Below are 15,538 nucleotides of genomic sequence, written 5' to 3' on the forward strand. Positions count from 1 at the left end.
ACGCGAACGTGCAAATGAGAATAGTCACGATACCCTTACTATAATACAATAATTCTTGATTTTTTTTTTCAAATTTACAGCAAAGTACGAACGATTCTGAAATTATCGTATGGTCTGTCCAAGAAAAGTCTGAATCGTCATCAAGAAAAGAAAAAGACAGGCAATGCTTGCATTGTATTAGTGCTGTAACATGCGCACTAAAGCTCCACTGTAATAAGAGCACTGATTGGTAATACAAATTCTGTATTGATGAAGCCTTAATTGGGGGACGTTGGACGGGCTACGTGGTGCAAAGCAATGAGTCGTTGCTTGCTCGCCACGACGCTTGCCTGGCCGAACAATTACAGATGCAGTCATTCCGAAGACAGGCCGCCAACCACTACAGTGTGTCGATAGTGACGCTTAACAGCGGTCATTAACAGAGCCATCCCCTACCACCCTTCTTCTTTTTTTTTTTCGGAGTAGAGCTGAAATGCCGCACTTCATGTTTTTTTAACCACTGCCAGACTGCTCTGGAATGATTAGTTGAAGATTCCATTGCTTTATTTATTTATACGTGGCTGCCGAGACCACGCCCTTCTCACCCATTTAATATCAGTAGGGAAGTTCGGTCAGGGCCTTTGCGGGACGGTTCTTCGAAATTGTCCCGGGCAACGAAACAGCTGCACGTTACTTTCCTTGCTCGTGGTGACAATGCCTGATATCAGTCCACCACGCTTCTCTGCCACACATTCGTTGCATCTGCGTCGATGGCGACGGCCGGACGCCCCTTCGAGCAAGAAGTGGTCGCGGCAAACGCAGCATGCCGGGCCGCCGGCTGATGCGTTTATGCGGTTCGGCTCGTATGACCCACAGATATAATCTCCCGATTGTCGTTCGAGTCTGGTCATTGCTGGAAAGTGTGGTTACCGGAAATCTGCGCTACTGATACGATTTCACGCCTTTCGGCGTTTTTCCTCGAGTGGCAGCGGCAGCAGCAAGGCGCCGGTTGCTTCGAATTTCGCTCCAGATTGGTGGTATACGCCGTGTGTGGACTACGAACGAACGTGGCGAGGTAAGCACAAATTACAAGTTTTGAAAGCTTCCTCTTGCAGACCGGTGCGCGCGTTCCGCCTCGCATTCGAGCTTTTATATTTAGGCCCGAAGTGAACGGCAGCTATAGTGAAACCGCTTCGTGGTTTTCTTATAACCCTGCGTGAAAAGAAAGTAGTAATACTGCTAAGGTTACCATAAACCCGGTTCCGATTAGATACACTTCTGTCGGATTCTGTGCTGCAGCTCCAGATGCACGATTTCACGACGTTTACATTGCCTACAACAGGCGGTGGCCTGTTGTAAGCAATGCGGCCTTTGCGCGTGACGCTAGAGACGATTAGACACAGTAGAGGTTCGAAATTATATGTTACCCGCGATTCCAAAAACCTGCAATTCTTATTAATCTACGCGAGCAAGTTGGTTGTTTCGAGCCTTTCGTTGGCTGTATGTAACTGAAAGCGTGGACATTAAAAAACACAAGACACGTGTTCGGGGCGCACGTGGCGTCCTTGTGCTAGCACCTTTGGTAGAACTTTTCAGATAACGCTAAAGGTGACTAATGTCAGAAGTCATTGGCACATCGTGGTATTCAGTTCTCCTTGTGACATGCCAATCCACGCTTCGCTTTCTTCCTGAAATTTGCGTCAGCTGGAATGACAATGCGCCAATGACAAGTGATTTTTTTCACAGCTAAAGACAAGGGCGGTAAGCTGAAAAGCATCGAGCAAGAAATTCGACACCATTTGGGCGAGTTGTATACATATCTCGTTGCGGAAAGCTTAGAGCTTTCTGCTAGAACTAGCAGAGTGAACTCCGGCTCTGTGATCATTCAGCTACCAAAAGAATGAGTATCAGTGTGCGTGCATTTGTCTTTGTACATGTGGCTTCAGACGGTCTTGCCGCGTTGTATATTGCGCTTTATTTTTCTAAAGTTTGAAGCGCGATCCTATCGTTCTAAAGGTATGAAGGCGATAAGGCTCTCCACACAGGAGTGTAACCGGTGGGGGGAAATGGGGAGGGTAGTGAGGGCGGACCAGGCGTGTGCCGCCCTCGTAATTTGTCTACTATGTTACATAGCAAAAAACGACGTGCGACAATACCGCCTGCCCTCACCGACCTACCCCCAAACCCGACAACAAGTCCTGGTTACGTCACAGTCCCCACGCATGAATGCTCACTGAGAATTTATTTGCATGTATAAGACACAAAAAATTTTCTGAAAATGGTAAATTTCACAAAGTCGTCCTTTCGGCTTTCAAACGGCCATAGAGTCGTTTGAAGCCAAGAGGACGATTTTTAGGCAAAACTGTGTACTACGCAACATTCCGATGCTGACTGATTTGCCATGCATGTAGTTTCACCAGCAATAAACTCTACACTTTTGCAGGAAATTCTATGGTGGAAAGAATGTAATGGAGCTGCCGCTCGCTTTATTATGTAGCCGATGCATTCGACCACTCAGAAGTTGCCTGTGAAGCCACGGATCATAGACTTGTAGCAGACCTAATAAGTCTGCACATACCTGGACCCTGAGCGTAGAAAATGGTCCTCATCTCCGGAAGTTCGGGGTCATATCCGTGGTAGCCAAAGAAGCGCTTCTTATGGTTCACCTTTGTCTTGGTGCTATCGCTGAGCTGCAAATGAAATTAAAGAAATAACAACAATGGCAGTCAAGATATGTGGGCTTTCACATGCCATGATGTCTGCACAGCGTCCTGGCTATCTGGCGTTTTCAACACACTAGCTATAATAAACTCTAATCGCAGGGCCGCCTTTGGTCACATCACTGTAACGCGACCAAACCTATACCGCTGAACTCTGCTTGCCAGAGCCGCGGTGGGTAAAGTTACTGAAATTACCTCTAAATAAAGCCTAATGATCATGAGAATTTGGTACGCCGAGCGAAATCGAGGATAAATTAGCATACGAATTCACAGGTGAGGCTGGACCGATATTAAATAAGCAGTTCGTATACTCAGCTTTGTCCATGAAAAAATGAATAATGAAGAACGTTTATTTTATTGATTGCTCAATGCATACACATGGCCTAAGCAGAGAAAGCATAAATTCAAACGAGCAGGTGAACGAAAGTACGTTTCGTTGTGGCTGTTTATGTTTCACTTAGCATAGAGCACCTAAATATTACAGGTATATTAGAGTTTGGGCTCCATGTTGAAAGTTAAGCAAGCAGTTTGACACTAAGTGAACTGTTTTATATACTTTTTCTTAGGATTTGCTTTTAAGATGATTTTATATATTTATTAGTGAAAATGCTGACCAATTACAAACACCATAATTAACGAAAATATATGTGCATTTGGCCCTCCAAATTCTATAATATTCAGATGAGAAATTAAAACGAACAAAACAAACGAAAATTACAAGATTATTCTAGGCAAATCGCCTTTGGAACCGATAGCCTCCTAGTAAATAAATTCTAAGTTTATTGGTGGCGCCAGATGGCTGCTAACAAATTGTTTTCGACATGGTCTGGGAAATGGCATCTGAACAGTTGGGGTACGCGACACTGGTAAGGAAACTGGCAAGGAAACTGGCAAGGAAACTGCAAGGAAATCTTCACGAAATGTTGAGAGGCCTCGCAGGTTTCCCGGGTGCTTCGCGTGAGCCCCGTTGCTCTTTTGAAAACGGTGAACTCGCCTCCTTACCGGCAAGATGAAGTACTTGGGCGTGGTCATCAGGAATAGGGGCAGCACCCGCGAGCTGTGCTTGATGTTGTATCTGGCTGGAATCTCGTCCTTGGTGTAGACCTGCAGGCCTTCTACGCGAGCATCGATCAGGGCACGGTGCAGCTGGCCAGATGCGACGGATCAAAGAAAGACAGAGTGAAAAAAAAAACGGATGAGTGAAAAATGCGAAATGGAGAGTGTCCAAGGCTCAAGAGGCCGCCAGAGAGTAACGGTGGGTTCACTGCTGCTCGTAGCCGATATCGAACACCAGCGCGCAGCCGTCGCGTGGGTACGCAACTTCTTGAAACAAAGTGGTGCTGTAAAGGCTGCTTGTTGGACAAACTCTTGCAAACGGCATATGGCCAACGTTTGATATACCAGAGTATCGCGCTAGGATGGATGCAGTCACGATTATTTGCTCTGTTCTTTTTTTTATAGGGCTACAAAGTTATGGCTGGCTGTGACCACAGTCACTCTCTCTGGCCACTTGTATCGCTTTTCCGTAGAACTTTCTCCGCAGTTAAACTGCAAAAGCACGTGGAAATGCTGCTTGGCGTGTTCTTCAAAGCCCTGGCTTCATTCATATATCAGCTCAAGTGCACAGCTTTCATCCTAGCGCGCAAAGAATTTCACCTGTATAGGTCTAAACTCCTTACATGAGATATATTACCCTCGCATGATACATGAATGTCGTCTTAGATTTTAATCACCAGTCGAGCTCAAAGCCTTTTCTCCGAAAGAAGTCCTAGTCTTTTCTTCACTTGTTATTTCGTTTCCATCAGGGTCATAATCAAAAGAAAATAGCAAAACATAGAAAAAAAGAACATTGACCACGTCAGACGAGCAAGTATAAAAAGCGTGTCCCCTGCATGTGAATGTCTGAAAGCTCTTCACGCACAAGAGTTTACTTTGTAAGCGTCTAAAATTAATCAACTCAGACTTACCGGCCGGAACATGTCTTTCCTCGGAAGCACCATGGAATGAGACCCGAAGTTCAGCATGTACTTTATGTAAGGCGAGTATTTGTCAAGCATGATATCGGTTGTGGACTCGGGGCCCGTGTTGGCGATGCCGTGATCCGATACAACCATCAGCGTGACCTGCATAAAAGGCATCAGCACGAATCGTAGCTGTTAAACACGGTCATAAAATGGCAACGTTCGAGTGTTGTTCGTTCTGCCATCTCATGACAGAATCAAGAAGTACCCAGTCTACATTAACCTAAAATAGGTTCTTTCTTTGTAACGTAAAACGCAAACGTCGATTTTCCATGTGTACATTTAATATTCGGAGAGAGACTCAATTTACTGACTTGCACCAGTAATATTTTATATCAGGATATCTGCATTGCATTCTTTTTTCACTCAAGATGCATTTGCTAAATTTAAGTATGTTGCACTTGCGACATCAGTCATAAAAATTGGATTTGGGACCTGCAGCAGTTACTAACCACAGATGTCACAAAAAACTTCCCCTCTATTGTGCCCCGATCGAACAGGACACCGCACTGAAACATACTTTATTAGGTCCATACCGTACTTTCGTCAAAAAAACAAACAAAAAAAAAACAAACAAAGTAAACAAACGTGGTGGCCGCTTATTCTATCAAAGGAGGAAGCCAGAGCAAAGTTGTCTAGCTGGGGTATTCAGAGGTACTCATATCACGGACAACGCCGAAGTGCGTATTCCCTAAGCAGTAATCGTTGGGCCATCGCCTGGGTCCGGAAGGATTCGACGCATGCGCCGTGCGATACGTGCATGGCATTAACTAATGAACACTCTGAACATCCGAATAACAAATGTCCTCAATCAATATTGTATGTTTTAGTTTTGGCCTTCCTGCTTGGACCACGTGACGTACGCAGTATCGCGTTAACATAGCACCAGGAGTTCAATTTACCCTGGTGAACTATGCCTTCGAGACTTGATTCGCATTTATTTGGGGAAAGATTATCGTTACTAAGAGGCAAAAAAAAAACAACTACAAGAATGTGAGCAGCCAGGCTTCCCTTATTTCAATTTGTATATTAACTGCGGCACCGGTCGGTACATTAATATGACGTCACGAATTTCGAAGTATTTTAGCATATTTGGGCCATTTTGTTCGCGAGGGGTTATCAAGACTTGCTATAGGTTAAGTATGAAATGCACTGTAATTCCTTGCATATAATTAAGCTATTACCTAGTACCGCGCAGATGCTATCGAAATCTCATGACTTCACGAGGAATTAGAACGAAAACTTAAAGCCTACATTTTGTTTTGCCGTCTTTTCCGGCTTTCTAAGACTCCGCTCCGGGTATGACTGATATTTCTATTATTCCAGAACTATAATTCACCAATACAGTCGAACATAACATTTTCTTTTTGTTTAGTGTCCTTTTATTACACTTGCGCGAGGCATCATCCCACACTGTGAACAGATTTTCTGTCCGGAAGTAAGGCAGGTATAGGTAGGGTCACTGCGTGCAATGATACACTACATGTCGCCACTTACTGTATCAATTGTGCCGCTTTGTTCTGGATAGCTGCCGCTTCTACTTGTATCGCGCCCTTTGCTTCGATTCTCGTCGCCGCCACTGCTTAACTTTCGGCTCACCATTGTGTTAGTTACTGTAGCGGCGCGACTATCGCCTCCAAGCATGCTAAAGATCGGCACAGGTGGACACAGGCCGACAAGATGTGGGACGACAAGATACCTAATGATGTGACAGTTCATAGTTACTAATTGTCTTAACGCAGCGCAGGCCGCGACCGTTCACGCAAACAAATGCAGCTTTTGACACTCACTTGCGATCACGGTCGTTTCCGCGGAGCTACTACAGAAAAGAGCAACGGCGAAAGCCTAAAGAGGCAACTTGCAGTGGCGCCGTGAGTGCAACGTGATTGTTATAGCTGTTATAGATATATATGAGAAAACATTTAGTGAAACCCTTGGACTTAAGCCCTTGTCCCTCCGGACACGTAATCTAGTGCTTTAGGTAACGATTCGGTCACAACACCGACGGTGTTCCGTTTTTTTTTTTTCAACATAACACTATTCGACAGCAATTCCACGCAACGTGTGTATGCGGATCTATTTCCATTTTCGATGAAGAATCTCCTTTCGAGATAGAAAAAGAAACTGCGCGGCGTGAAGTACGCGACCACTTCTTGTGTGTACCTTTGTGAGAGGGAAAAAAAAAACTCTAATTCAGAGGAAAAAAAATAAGAAAGCAGAGGCAGAGAGGTTAGCAAGACGCACTTTCGGTTTGCTACACTACGCTAGAGGAAAGAGAGAAAGGGACGAAAAAATAGAAATAATGGGAAAGAAAGAACAGTAGTGGAGTACCCACGGGGAGGTGCATGCCGCGTCTGCACACATTCGCAGGTGCCTGTCTACTGAGGAGCTGGAGTCTTGAGTACTCAAGATCGTTTTCAGAAGCGAAGACCCTTGGGCAGTGGCCATGCGCGTCGTTGGAGAAGAAAGTAACGAGGGCGTTATTACAGTCCAGTACGTCCCTCATCGCGCTGCATCCGCCACGTCCAGAAATCTAACACGCGAATTTTGAGCTCAGGACCAGGACAACGTGAGATCTCTAGTAACGCCGGTACGCTTTTACGCGCAAGCGTAACTGTCCAGCTCTTCAAATCGGCGGTGTCTGTCTAAAGCCGCGAAGCAAGTTAACGAGGCAGGCGCCTGGAGGTGAAGAAAATCGCGTGTCTCGGGGAAAGTACGAAGGAACGCGAGCGCGTGGCAATGTAGCGCCACCCAGAGGAAATTGTAGATAACGTTGAGCGAAGGCGGGAAGGACAAACGAGTCGAAGTGTCACGGAGGACGAAGGTAGGCAGAGGCGCGTCAGGTTGACATCCTTTGGCAGTTGCTACAGGTATTGTTTGCGATACAGACGTACTGGGATACCATCGTCTTCGCGCGCCGTACGCTGTGTGTGCGAGTGAAAGCGTGCGACGGTGAGCCGACGATGGCGGCTCAATCTCGAGTGCGCAAGGGAGGAAGCGCACCGTATTCAGTCACGCGCATGACACCAGGGGAGGGGAGGAAAGCGGGGCGTTGTACTTCTGGCGCGCGCGGTCGTACGGGCTTTATATTGAAAGTGATCTGCTTTAGGGGCACAGCTTTGCATGCACAGTGTTGTTACCTCTCAGTTTACATTGTAGCGTCACTTCGCTCGCAGCTGCTGCCGCGATTCCTCACGCATGCGTTTTGACAGCGAGTGTCCGTGGTCACGAACTGTGAAGTGTTCATGCATACCTGTGCGACACCATGCTAGTTAATTTAGTAAGTGAACGTTTGCAAAGGGGCGTTCTACTCCGGCGGCTGTTTCGTACGGCGCGGCCATGTGAGCCTGCCTTGAGTAAGATCTGCGTTGCGGACGCTGTAGGCGTCAAACCGCACCGAGGGCCGATAGCGTTGAGAGAGAGAGAGAGATAGAAAGGCAAAGGAAAGACATGGAGGTTAACCAGAGATTATCTCCGGTTGGCTACCCTGTCTTGGGGGAGGGGCAAGGGGATGCGATAGGTGAGAGAGAGAAGGACAAAAAAAATCTAAACACACACACGCACGTACACACGAACTGTTTCTGTGGGTACAGTCACGCAGCCCGCAAAGCAGTTACTAGTCTTACGCAGTGTCCCCGTACAATCCTACGTCACACAGTGTACAGTCACAATTTGTCAGAAAGTACCGTGTCTTTTAAGTACCGCAGCAGCGCCTTCATAGCGTATCGCGCTGATGTTCGCGTAAACCAGTTTCCAAGGATCTTGTTTTCTGTCATTGGGTGCTTGTCGAATTTGTCTAGAGTGGCTGAGAGGACTGCTCTTTGTGGGTTGAAACTAGAGCACTGACAAAGAAGGTGCTCGATTGTTTCATTGTACCCGCAGAAGTCACAAAGTGGGCTGTTGGCGATGCCGATAAGGAAAGAGTAGTCATTTGAAAATGCTACTCCAAGCTATAGACAGACTCGTGGAAGCTCGGGCGGAATACGGAATACGGAGCGTCGTGCGCGCTACAGCACCCATATGGGTGCTATAGCGCACACAAGTAAGGGAGTACAAAAGCGAACCGCGTTCATGAAGGGAATGGTCACTATAATTTTTTTTTTGTCTATCGGGGTGCTCACGATTAACATCGTCACAAAACGTTCACATCTCGAGCTTTGAAGAGAATACATTTCCAGTACGTTGTATCAAGTGATAAGCTAACCTTTTGTGTCAGATTCAGGGCTTCTAACTGATCGATGAGATAGTTCAAGTGATGGTCGAATTCCGCTAGCGCTTTGTGCCGCTCCTTGCTTTCTGGACCACGGTGACGACCTGTAAACGCAGGAAAGAGTCGAGTCATTTCAGCGTACATTTCAGCATACGCTCATGCATGTATCAACTGTTAGATAAAACAATGGCGGATACACACATTTAGAGAGCGGAGAAGTCTTAGTTTGCAGCAGCAAGGCCTACCAAAATATGCGAGAGAAACTTGTGGTGACTACAAAAGTTTTGGTAGTATTACAGGGAACGTTACTGTCGTAACGTCGGAACTGTTTGTCGCATGAAGAAACATTTGTTTAACGCAGCGTGAAATCCTGTGCTCAACACGAGCTCGTTCTACCATAAGGACATTGATGTTAGACGTGAGCCTGACGTTTTGGGGTTAGGACAGCCTAGCTCCCTCGTGTCAAGAGAAATCGTGGTCGTCGCTCAAACAACTCAAGGCCACAGCAGAAATTTGTGTCTGAAGTTGGAAAACATTATTCTACGTCGGAAGGAAAGACACGTGTGCTGCTCAGAGAAAGAAGAAATGAAACATTGCAATACATTACCGGAGGCATTGACGCAACCCTGAGTGTTGGTGCTTGCAAAGTTGAGTGATGCTCGCGAATTGGCTCGTGTTGCTACGGAATGTTTCAGGCACGCGTTTTTCTCCCAAAGCTAAACAATTTTCTGCTATTCAGTATCCATAAAAATTGAGTAGCGAAGACGTAGAGGGGCCTTCACGTGTGTGCTCATTTTATCCGGCTATCGACATCGGTGTATCTTAATTTACTTATTTTTTTTTGTTTTGCTTTTTGAAGTGTGCCCCCTCATAATGTTGTCGTTCTTATGTTACGTTGTGCTACCTTTGATTGTTTCTTCGATTTTACTCGTTGTGTGTTCTTGGCATGGCCTCCAGCATGACCAGTCCCTCTCGCGAGTATGAGCCATGTTTCGAGATAACACCACCACGACCAAACCTCTACGCTTGTAATGTCTTTTTAGAAAGCTTGTATCATCGTGATCTTCGCGGCTGATAGATAGCGCTGCCTGCGACAGATGCCGCTACGAAACCAGTGAATATTATTTTCACTGATATCTGTTAAGGGGGCTGTTATCGTATTAATTGTGCTGGCAAGTACTATTCAATAACGTTGGTTACCAGTCACAAGGCAGAAACTGAAAACGTCAGTCCGTGCATTCCCGCTGCGACCTTCACGACTTTCTTGAGGCCTGCACAGTCCTGCACCACTTACAGTCATAGATAAAAATTAGAACAGGAAGCGGCTTACATGAGTGCCACTTCGTGTGCAATTTATGTAGGCACATATCTGAATAATTGTTTCAAAATTTGGAAACCAAACAGGCCGCCTGTTCTTCGTCCGTAAGCCGGTATACAAGCATGAAATTCGCGTACTTTGCATCAACAAATTCGATCACACTCGTCGCCGTCTTCAGTGCTGGGACAGAGTACCGTGGTCATTGTCTCAGTCACAACACCTCCTTCACCTTCGGTCACTCTCATCGACGTTTTTCTTGATACTACTGTGCTTACTAACGAAGGAAATATCGACTTTAGTATTTGGCTTTCCCATACAGCAATGACTTGTACGGATGGGGAAACAAGATCTCTGTTCGACTGTCAGTTTCATTACTATTGGTCAATTCATTTAGCTATTTTTTGCCTTGGCTTGAGGGCTGACGCACGTGTGGCGTATTCTGCTTTGTGAGGATTGAAATGATCGGCGAAAGCGATGAGACTCTGCGAAGACCTGACCGACGTCTGCTTAAAGCTGCCCGTAGGCACTTCAAGCTGAAAAGATCGGAGTTTTGGCATCAATTAACAGTGTTAACAGGTCGGTAATATTTATTCGATGGGTTAGCTGATTAATCGGCTAAGAAGTTATTCTTCGCGTGTAAGGCAAAGAAATGTCTGAACTGATTGTTTAAAACGAAATACTCACGTATATATATATATATATATATATATATATATATATATATATATATATATATATATATATATATATATATATATATATATATATATATATAAAGTGTATCGCCAGGTTAATTAGCCACATTTATAATTAATTAGTGAAATTATTTGTGACTAAAACTTACCCAATCAATCGCACAATAGTATTTTTGAAATTTCGTGAAGTTCACTTATTTGTTTTTATAGTAAAGCGTTTTGTACGCGTACTTCTGGAAGTACATTAGTGCGCGGTACTGTAACGTGGAGAGAGACTGAGGCAAACTAGCCAATATTAGAAAGTAATCGTCAAGTTAATTATATTTGGAATTCTTTAAAACTGATAAATTTACTCGCAGCTAAGACATAGTCCTTCAATCGCGCACTCTTATTCGTTTTAATAATGAAACACGACATTTGTGTGCGTACCGAAGTATGCGACTGCACCGTACTGGAGCATGGCCAGGCTGAGCTCGTCGGTGTCGAAAACTTCGAGCACCTCGTCCAGCTTGTTCCGGAAGTCGTGGTCCAGGGAGCGCCAGCCCGGAATGGGGCGCTGGGGCATGCAGATGGCCGGCCGCGTCTCGTTCAACGCAACCTCGCAGCCCGGCCACCTGCGGCGGTAGACGTGGTACAAAACGAGCCGTGCGCTTCGCGGAGCTGTACAGCAAGCGCCGTACAGGAGACGTGGCCTCCGATGTCGCTAAGGCAAATGCGCGCCCGTGTTATCTCGGAGGCCACCTTGTAGACATCACGGAGACGTGCTGGCGCTGTAGCCACATTCAGCGCGGGTGGAACAGAAAGTGACGAACTCTACTGGCGTGAACTTTTTTCGGTATGCAAAGGACAAAGGTGGTAGACGTGGCTTATATTTCAAGAGTTTTAATTAGCAAAAATTCGAGGAAGACAAAGTTTCACAGGCACTCGAAATAAGTGATCAACGTTGGTGGAACAAGCGACATCTCTCACGCCAGCGTTTCCACAGAGTGCAGTACCTGCGTCAGGGCTTAAGACATCGTCTCCTTGTCGAAACTTTGGCTCCAGAGACATCAACTGTTCCTCGACTGTTGATAATTTGCAAAGATTGTGCGAAGCAGCGAACAGCGACAAAGAAATGCTACAATATGGCTGCTCCTCTTTGGCGCTTTGGCCTTTTTGTAGAGATTAAGCAAATTATAACAAAAATATGGAGGGCGGTTAAGCTTCGCCTATAAGAGGGGAACGCGATAGCATTCAATGATCCCCGAGTGCTTCTCATGCTTCCCAGCAACTGCAGCTTATGTAACCGTAATGTTTACCGGGAAACGCTGGGGGCGAACGCCATGCACAAAGGCGAGCGGGCAAGCCTTCTGGTAGAAACGCGACCTCTTGCGCGTGTCGCGGTTGCGTGGAAGCGAGCGCCAGCTGGATGGTGTTGCAAACCGAGCCGCTCTGTGAATGCTAGAAACGCTGGAAAAGGGGGATATGTTTGAGTTTCCGCGTCACAGAATTATGCTTTCTGGTATATTCGAATATCAATCCGACGCTATCATGTCTCTAGGTTGTCCTTAGGCTGCACTTTTAGATTTTTCTGACGCATCTTACATTGAGGAATTCAGTTAGTTCAGTAACGCCTATGCGCCACGCGGAGGGCCTGCGTGGATCGGGATGCGTGGTTCGAGATGATTTTCTTGGCTGGAGACGCCGCCGCCAACACCGACACCAAATTTTCTGTGACACGGAGGCCTTAATGCTATCGTGTTAAAAATGCTTGTTAAGTGTTTGGGGAGGGTACCATTTGCTACAGACGCAGTCTTTTACATGAAAGCAGTTACCTATTGGCCAGCGTTCGGAATCCCGCTATCAGTCACAATTGGGGTCGACGTGATAATGTGACCATCGCCGCGGCGACGGCCTATCGTGGAGAGCTTACGTGCTTGATTGGATATGGGCCCTGAACAATTTCGCGACAATGAAAAAGCAGTCGGCCTTCTCAAGGCTTCTATCTAAATAAATACTAATGAAGCACAATGTGCTTAGCTTTCGGTTTCAAACTTCTTACGACATGAGCAAATGCAGCGAATGAATTAAGTTTACCCACCAGTAGACGGCCGATCGTAGCCTGCGTCTCTCTGCCAGCAGCCAGATGGGCTCGGCGCGCTCCCACCAGTGGGACCACGGCACAGAGCTGCCGGCCATCTGCACTCCCAGGAACAGGTCACGCTTCTCGGTGTCGTACATGGCATCTGCCACAATGCCGTGGGACTCCGGGTACAGGCCTGTTACCGCCACAACAGCAACAGCATGCACAGAGTAATTAGAAAATAAGTGTTGCTTAGCCAACCAATTGGTGCAGCATCTGTAATTTCCTTGCCCACCCCGTTGCTCAGAAACTCCTACAGTTGCAGCTAAGAGGGAGGCAGAGAAAGGCTAATAAACGGAATTTAGAGAGCTTAACGATGCTCAAGAGAAATAAAAGAAATGGACGAGTCGGTGCTGGCTTATGAATGATTATGAGCAGCTGAACACTAAAAAGGCCGAGAGAAGAAAGAATTTAACTTGTGGGCACTGTATTGAACTATATTTTTACTGGTTTACGCAAAATGGTGACGGGCAAAGCACAACCAAGAAGGCAGTGAAAACAAAGCGTATTCTGTCAATAAAATTTAGTTGGTATTTCAGCGCTCATCCTCTTCGAATACTTTCTTTTTCGGTCCTTGTGGTCTTGCACTTCCCACAATCATGAAGAGCACAAGTAACGCTTAAGATATTGGTCACGGTGGAAGTGGTGCGAAGTGAGTTGAGAGGAGACGACGGGTCAATTTTTCAGACTGGTGCAAGGTCGTCGGCATGATAGTTATTAAAGAATTGACTGTGAGCAGGTGTGACGTTTAGCTTCCTTCTGGCGTGTGACTTTTCGGTGAGCGTTGGTGCCCCCTCAGCGGTGATGAATAACAATGCCATCGCAACGAAATTACGGGAAGACATGCATTTGTTTTGTGTTAGGGAACTCCGGAGATGGATGTCTAGTCGCATCTTTGGGTTATCATAGTGAAGGCAAACTCAGGAAGATGACGCTGACCGATAGCACGATGTTTCAGAGGGTTCCTTTCCACCATTTTCTTCGTGTGTACCGCGCTTCGATGAGTTTATTCTACACGCAAGTGTACCACGAGCCCCTAGCCGCGAGCTTCACCTCCGTACCGAGGAAAAATGTTCATTACGAAAGGCTGGCTGTACAGACGATACGTATTCTATGAATTCATTTCTGGTTTGTGCCAACCACAAAGTTGGTATTGCGTTGGTCGTATTCGATCAACATTGGCTCTAAGCTTCCTGTTGGCTGTCTCTCCGGCTAGGACGTTGCAGCTTCCGCAGTCGATAATGTTGGCCGTTAGGTACACGCAAAGTTCAAATCCCGGTGACGCCGGAAACCGATCGGTTTATTCTAATGGATAGAGATGTTCCCTGGCCTGGTGCTCGGCTCTCGTGGGTGTTCACATCTCAAATAGGGGGCCCAATAGAGATTTACGAGTTGTTCTGGGCGCCTCGTTGTCCAACCACAGACGGCCTTGATGAAGAGCATCAGCCGCGGCTGTGGGATGAAAGTGCTGCTGCTGCTGCTTTGCCCCTCGTGTGTCGCGCATGGGGTCGATTACACAGTTAAAATCGCCAACCATGAAGAATAGGTAGTTGTCTATCTAACAAAAATGGGGAGAGTCTTGCAAAGATGTCTTTGCGGTCTGAACGTACGGCGGGCCCATAGACGTTCAATGCCCGAACTTTTAAATTAAATTAAATTATGGGGTTTTACGTGCCAAAACCACTTTCTGATTATGAGTCGAAATGCGGCCGCCGTGGCCGGGATTCGATCCCGCGACCTCGTGCTCAGCAGCCCAACACCATGGCCACTGAGCAACCACGGCGGGTCCCCGAACTTTTGTCTCGCCTCAGAAGAAATCGTAAGCTCTTACACAACCTTCTGAATCAGATAGGCTTGTATGCAGAAGCATCCTACGAAAAATAACTCCTACGTAACGACATACCCCGGGGCTATACGAAAAGTATGCGTTTACCGAAAATGTATCACAAAATCTTTCAACTTCATGTTTGTTTCGTAAGTTTCACTCCTGAAAAAAGATGAGGTAGACTCTTTTCTCGCAGGCAAAGTGGATTACTTCTCTCTGTTTATCTTTACTACGGGATGACTGTGCATTAAATGACATTATGGGCAAATACATGGTGAATGAATGAGTTGCATACAAAACTAGACTAAGGCGAATGGCTTACCACAAATAAGTTGCCCACAGAATCGACGTCCAACATTGTTGCAATAACCAGAGAGCAGCAAAGTAGAAATGGGCATAAGAGCACCGCAACAGCGAACGCGACACGGACACTGCCCCTGTTCTTCCCACGGATTAGCGGAAAGCAAGCCGATTCCTCAAATAACAAGGTTGCAGACGCTCCAACGGCGACGGAAAGGGGGTGTCTGCAGCAAGCACCATTTCGCCAATGTCTGCTTTAGCTTTGTGGTGGGCTGCGGAGGAAAAACAGCCCTTGTGGGCACGCTATGGTTAGTTCGTCTTCTAGCAGGAGACAGTGTCCATGGTAGA

At 46.3% G+C, this 15,538-nt stretch overlaps 1 protein-coding gene and 1 long non-coding RNA gene across 2 annotated transcripts in view; one reads left to right on the top strand and one right to left on the bottom strand.

The window, feature by feature from the left end:
- Nucleotides 1–15,538, bottom strand: part of LOC126530922 (glycerophosphocholine choline phosphodiesterase ENPP6-like) — an 84,915-nt gene that overhangs the window by 5,085 nt on the left and 64,292 nt on the right. The window contains exons 2-7 of the mRNA XM_050178250.3: nucleotides 13,024–13,201; nucleotides 11,373–11,557; nucleotides 8,925–9,034; nucleotides 4,667–4,822; nucleotides 3,702–3,845; nucleotides 2,558–2,669 (exon numbers count right to left, since the gene is read on the bottom strand). Coding sequence (XP_050034207.1) covers nucleotides 2,558–2,669; nucleotides 3,702–3,845; nucleotides 4,667–4,822; nucleotides 8,925–9,034; nucleotides 11,373–11,557; nucleotides 13,024–13,201 — 885 coding nt within the window. The remainder of the gene's footprint in view (nucleotides 1–2,557; nucleotides 2,670–3,701; nucleotides 3,846–4,666; nucleotides 4,823–8,924; nucleotides 9,035–11,372; nucleotides 11,558–13,023; nucleotides 13,202–15,538) is intronic.
- LOC140218495 (uncharacterized) overlaps nucleotides 11–15,538 on the top strand; it is a 258,183-nt gene continuing 242,655 nt past the window's right edge. Inside the window, exon 1 of the long non-coding RNA XR_011894770.1 lies at nucleotides 11–1,054. This is a non-coding gene — a long non-coding RNA (uncharacterized lncRNA). The remainder of the gene's footprint in view (nucleotides 1,055–15,538) is intronic.

The sequence above is a fragment of the Dermacentor andersoni genome, chromosome 5 (genome assembly GCF_023375885.2).
Source record: "Dermacentor andersoni chromosome 5, qqDerAnde1_hic_scaffold, whole genome shotgun sequence".
NCBI classification, from domain to species: Eukaryota; Metazoa; Arthropoda; class Arachnida; order Ixodida; family Ixodidae; genus Dermacentor; species Dermacentor andersoni.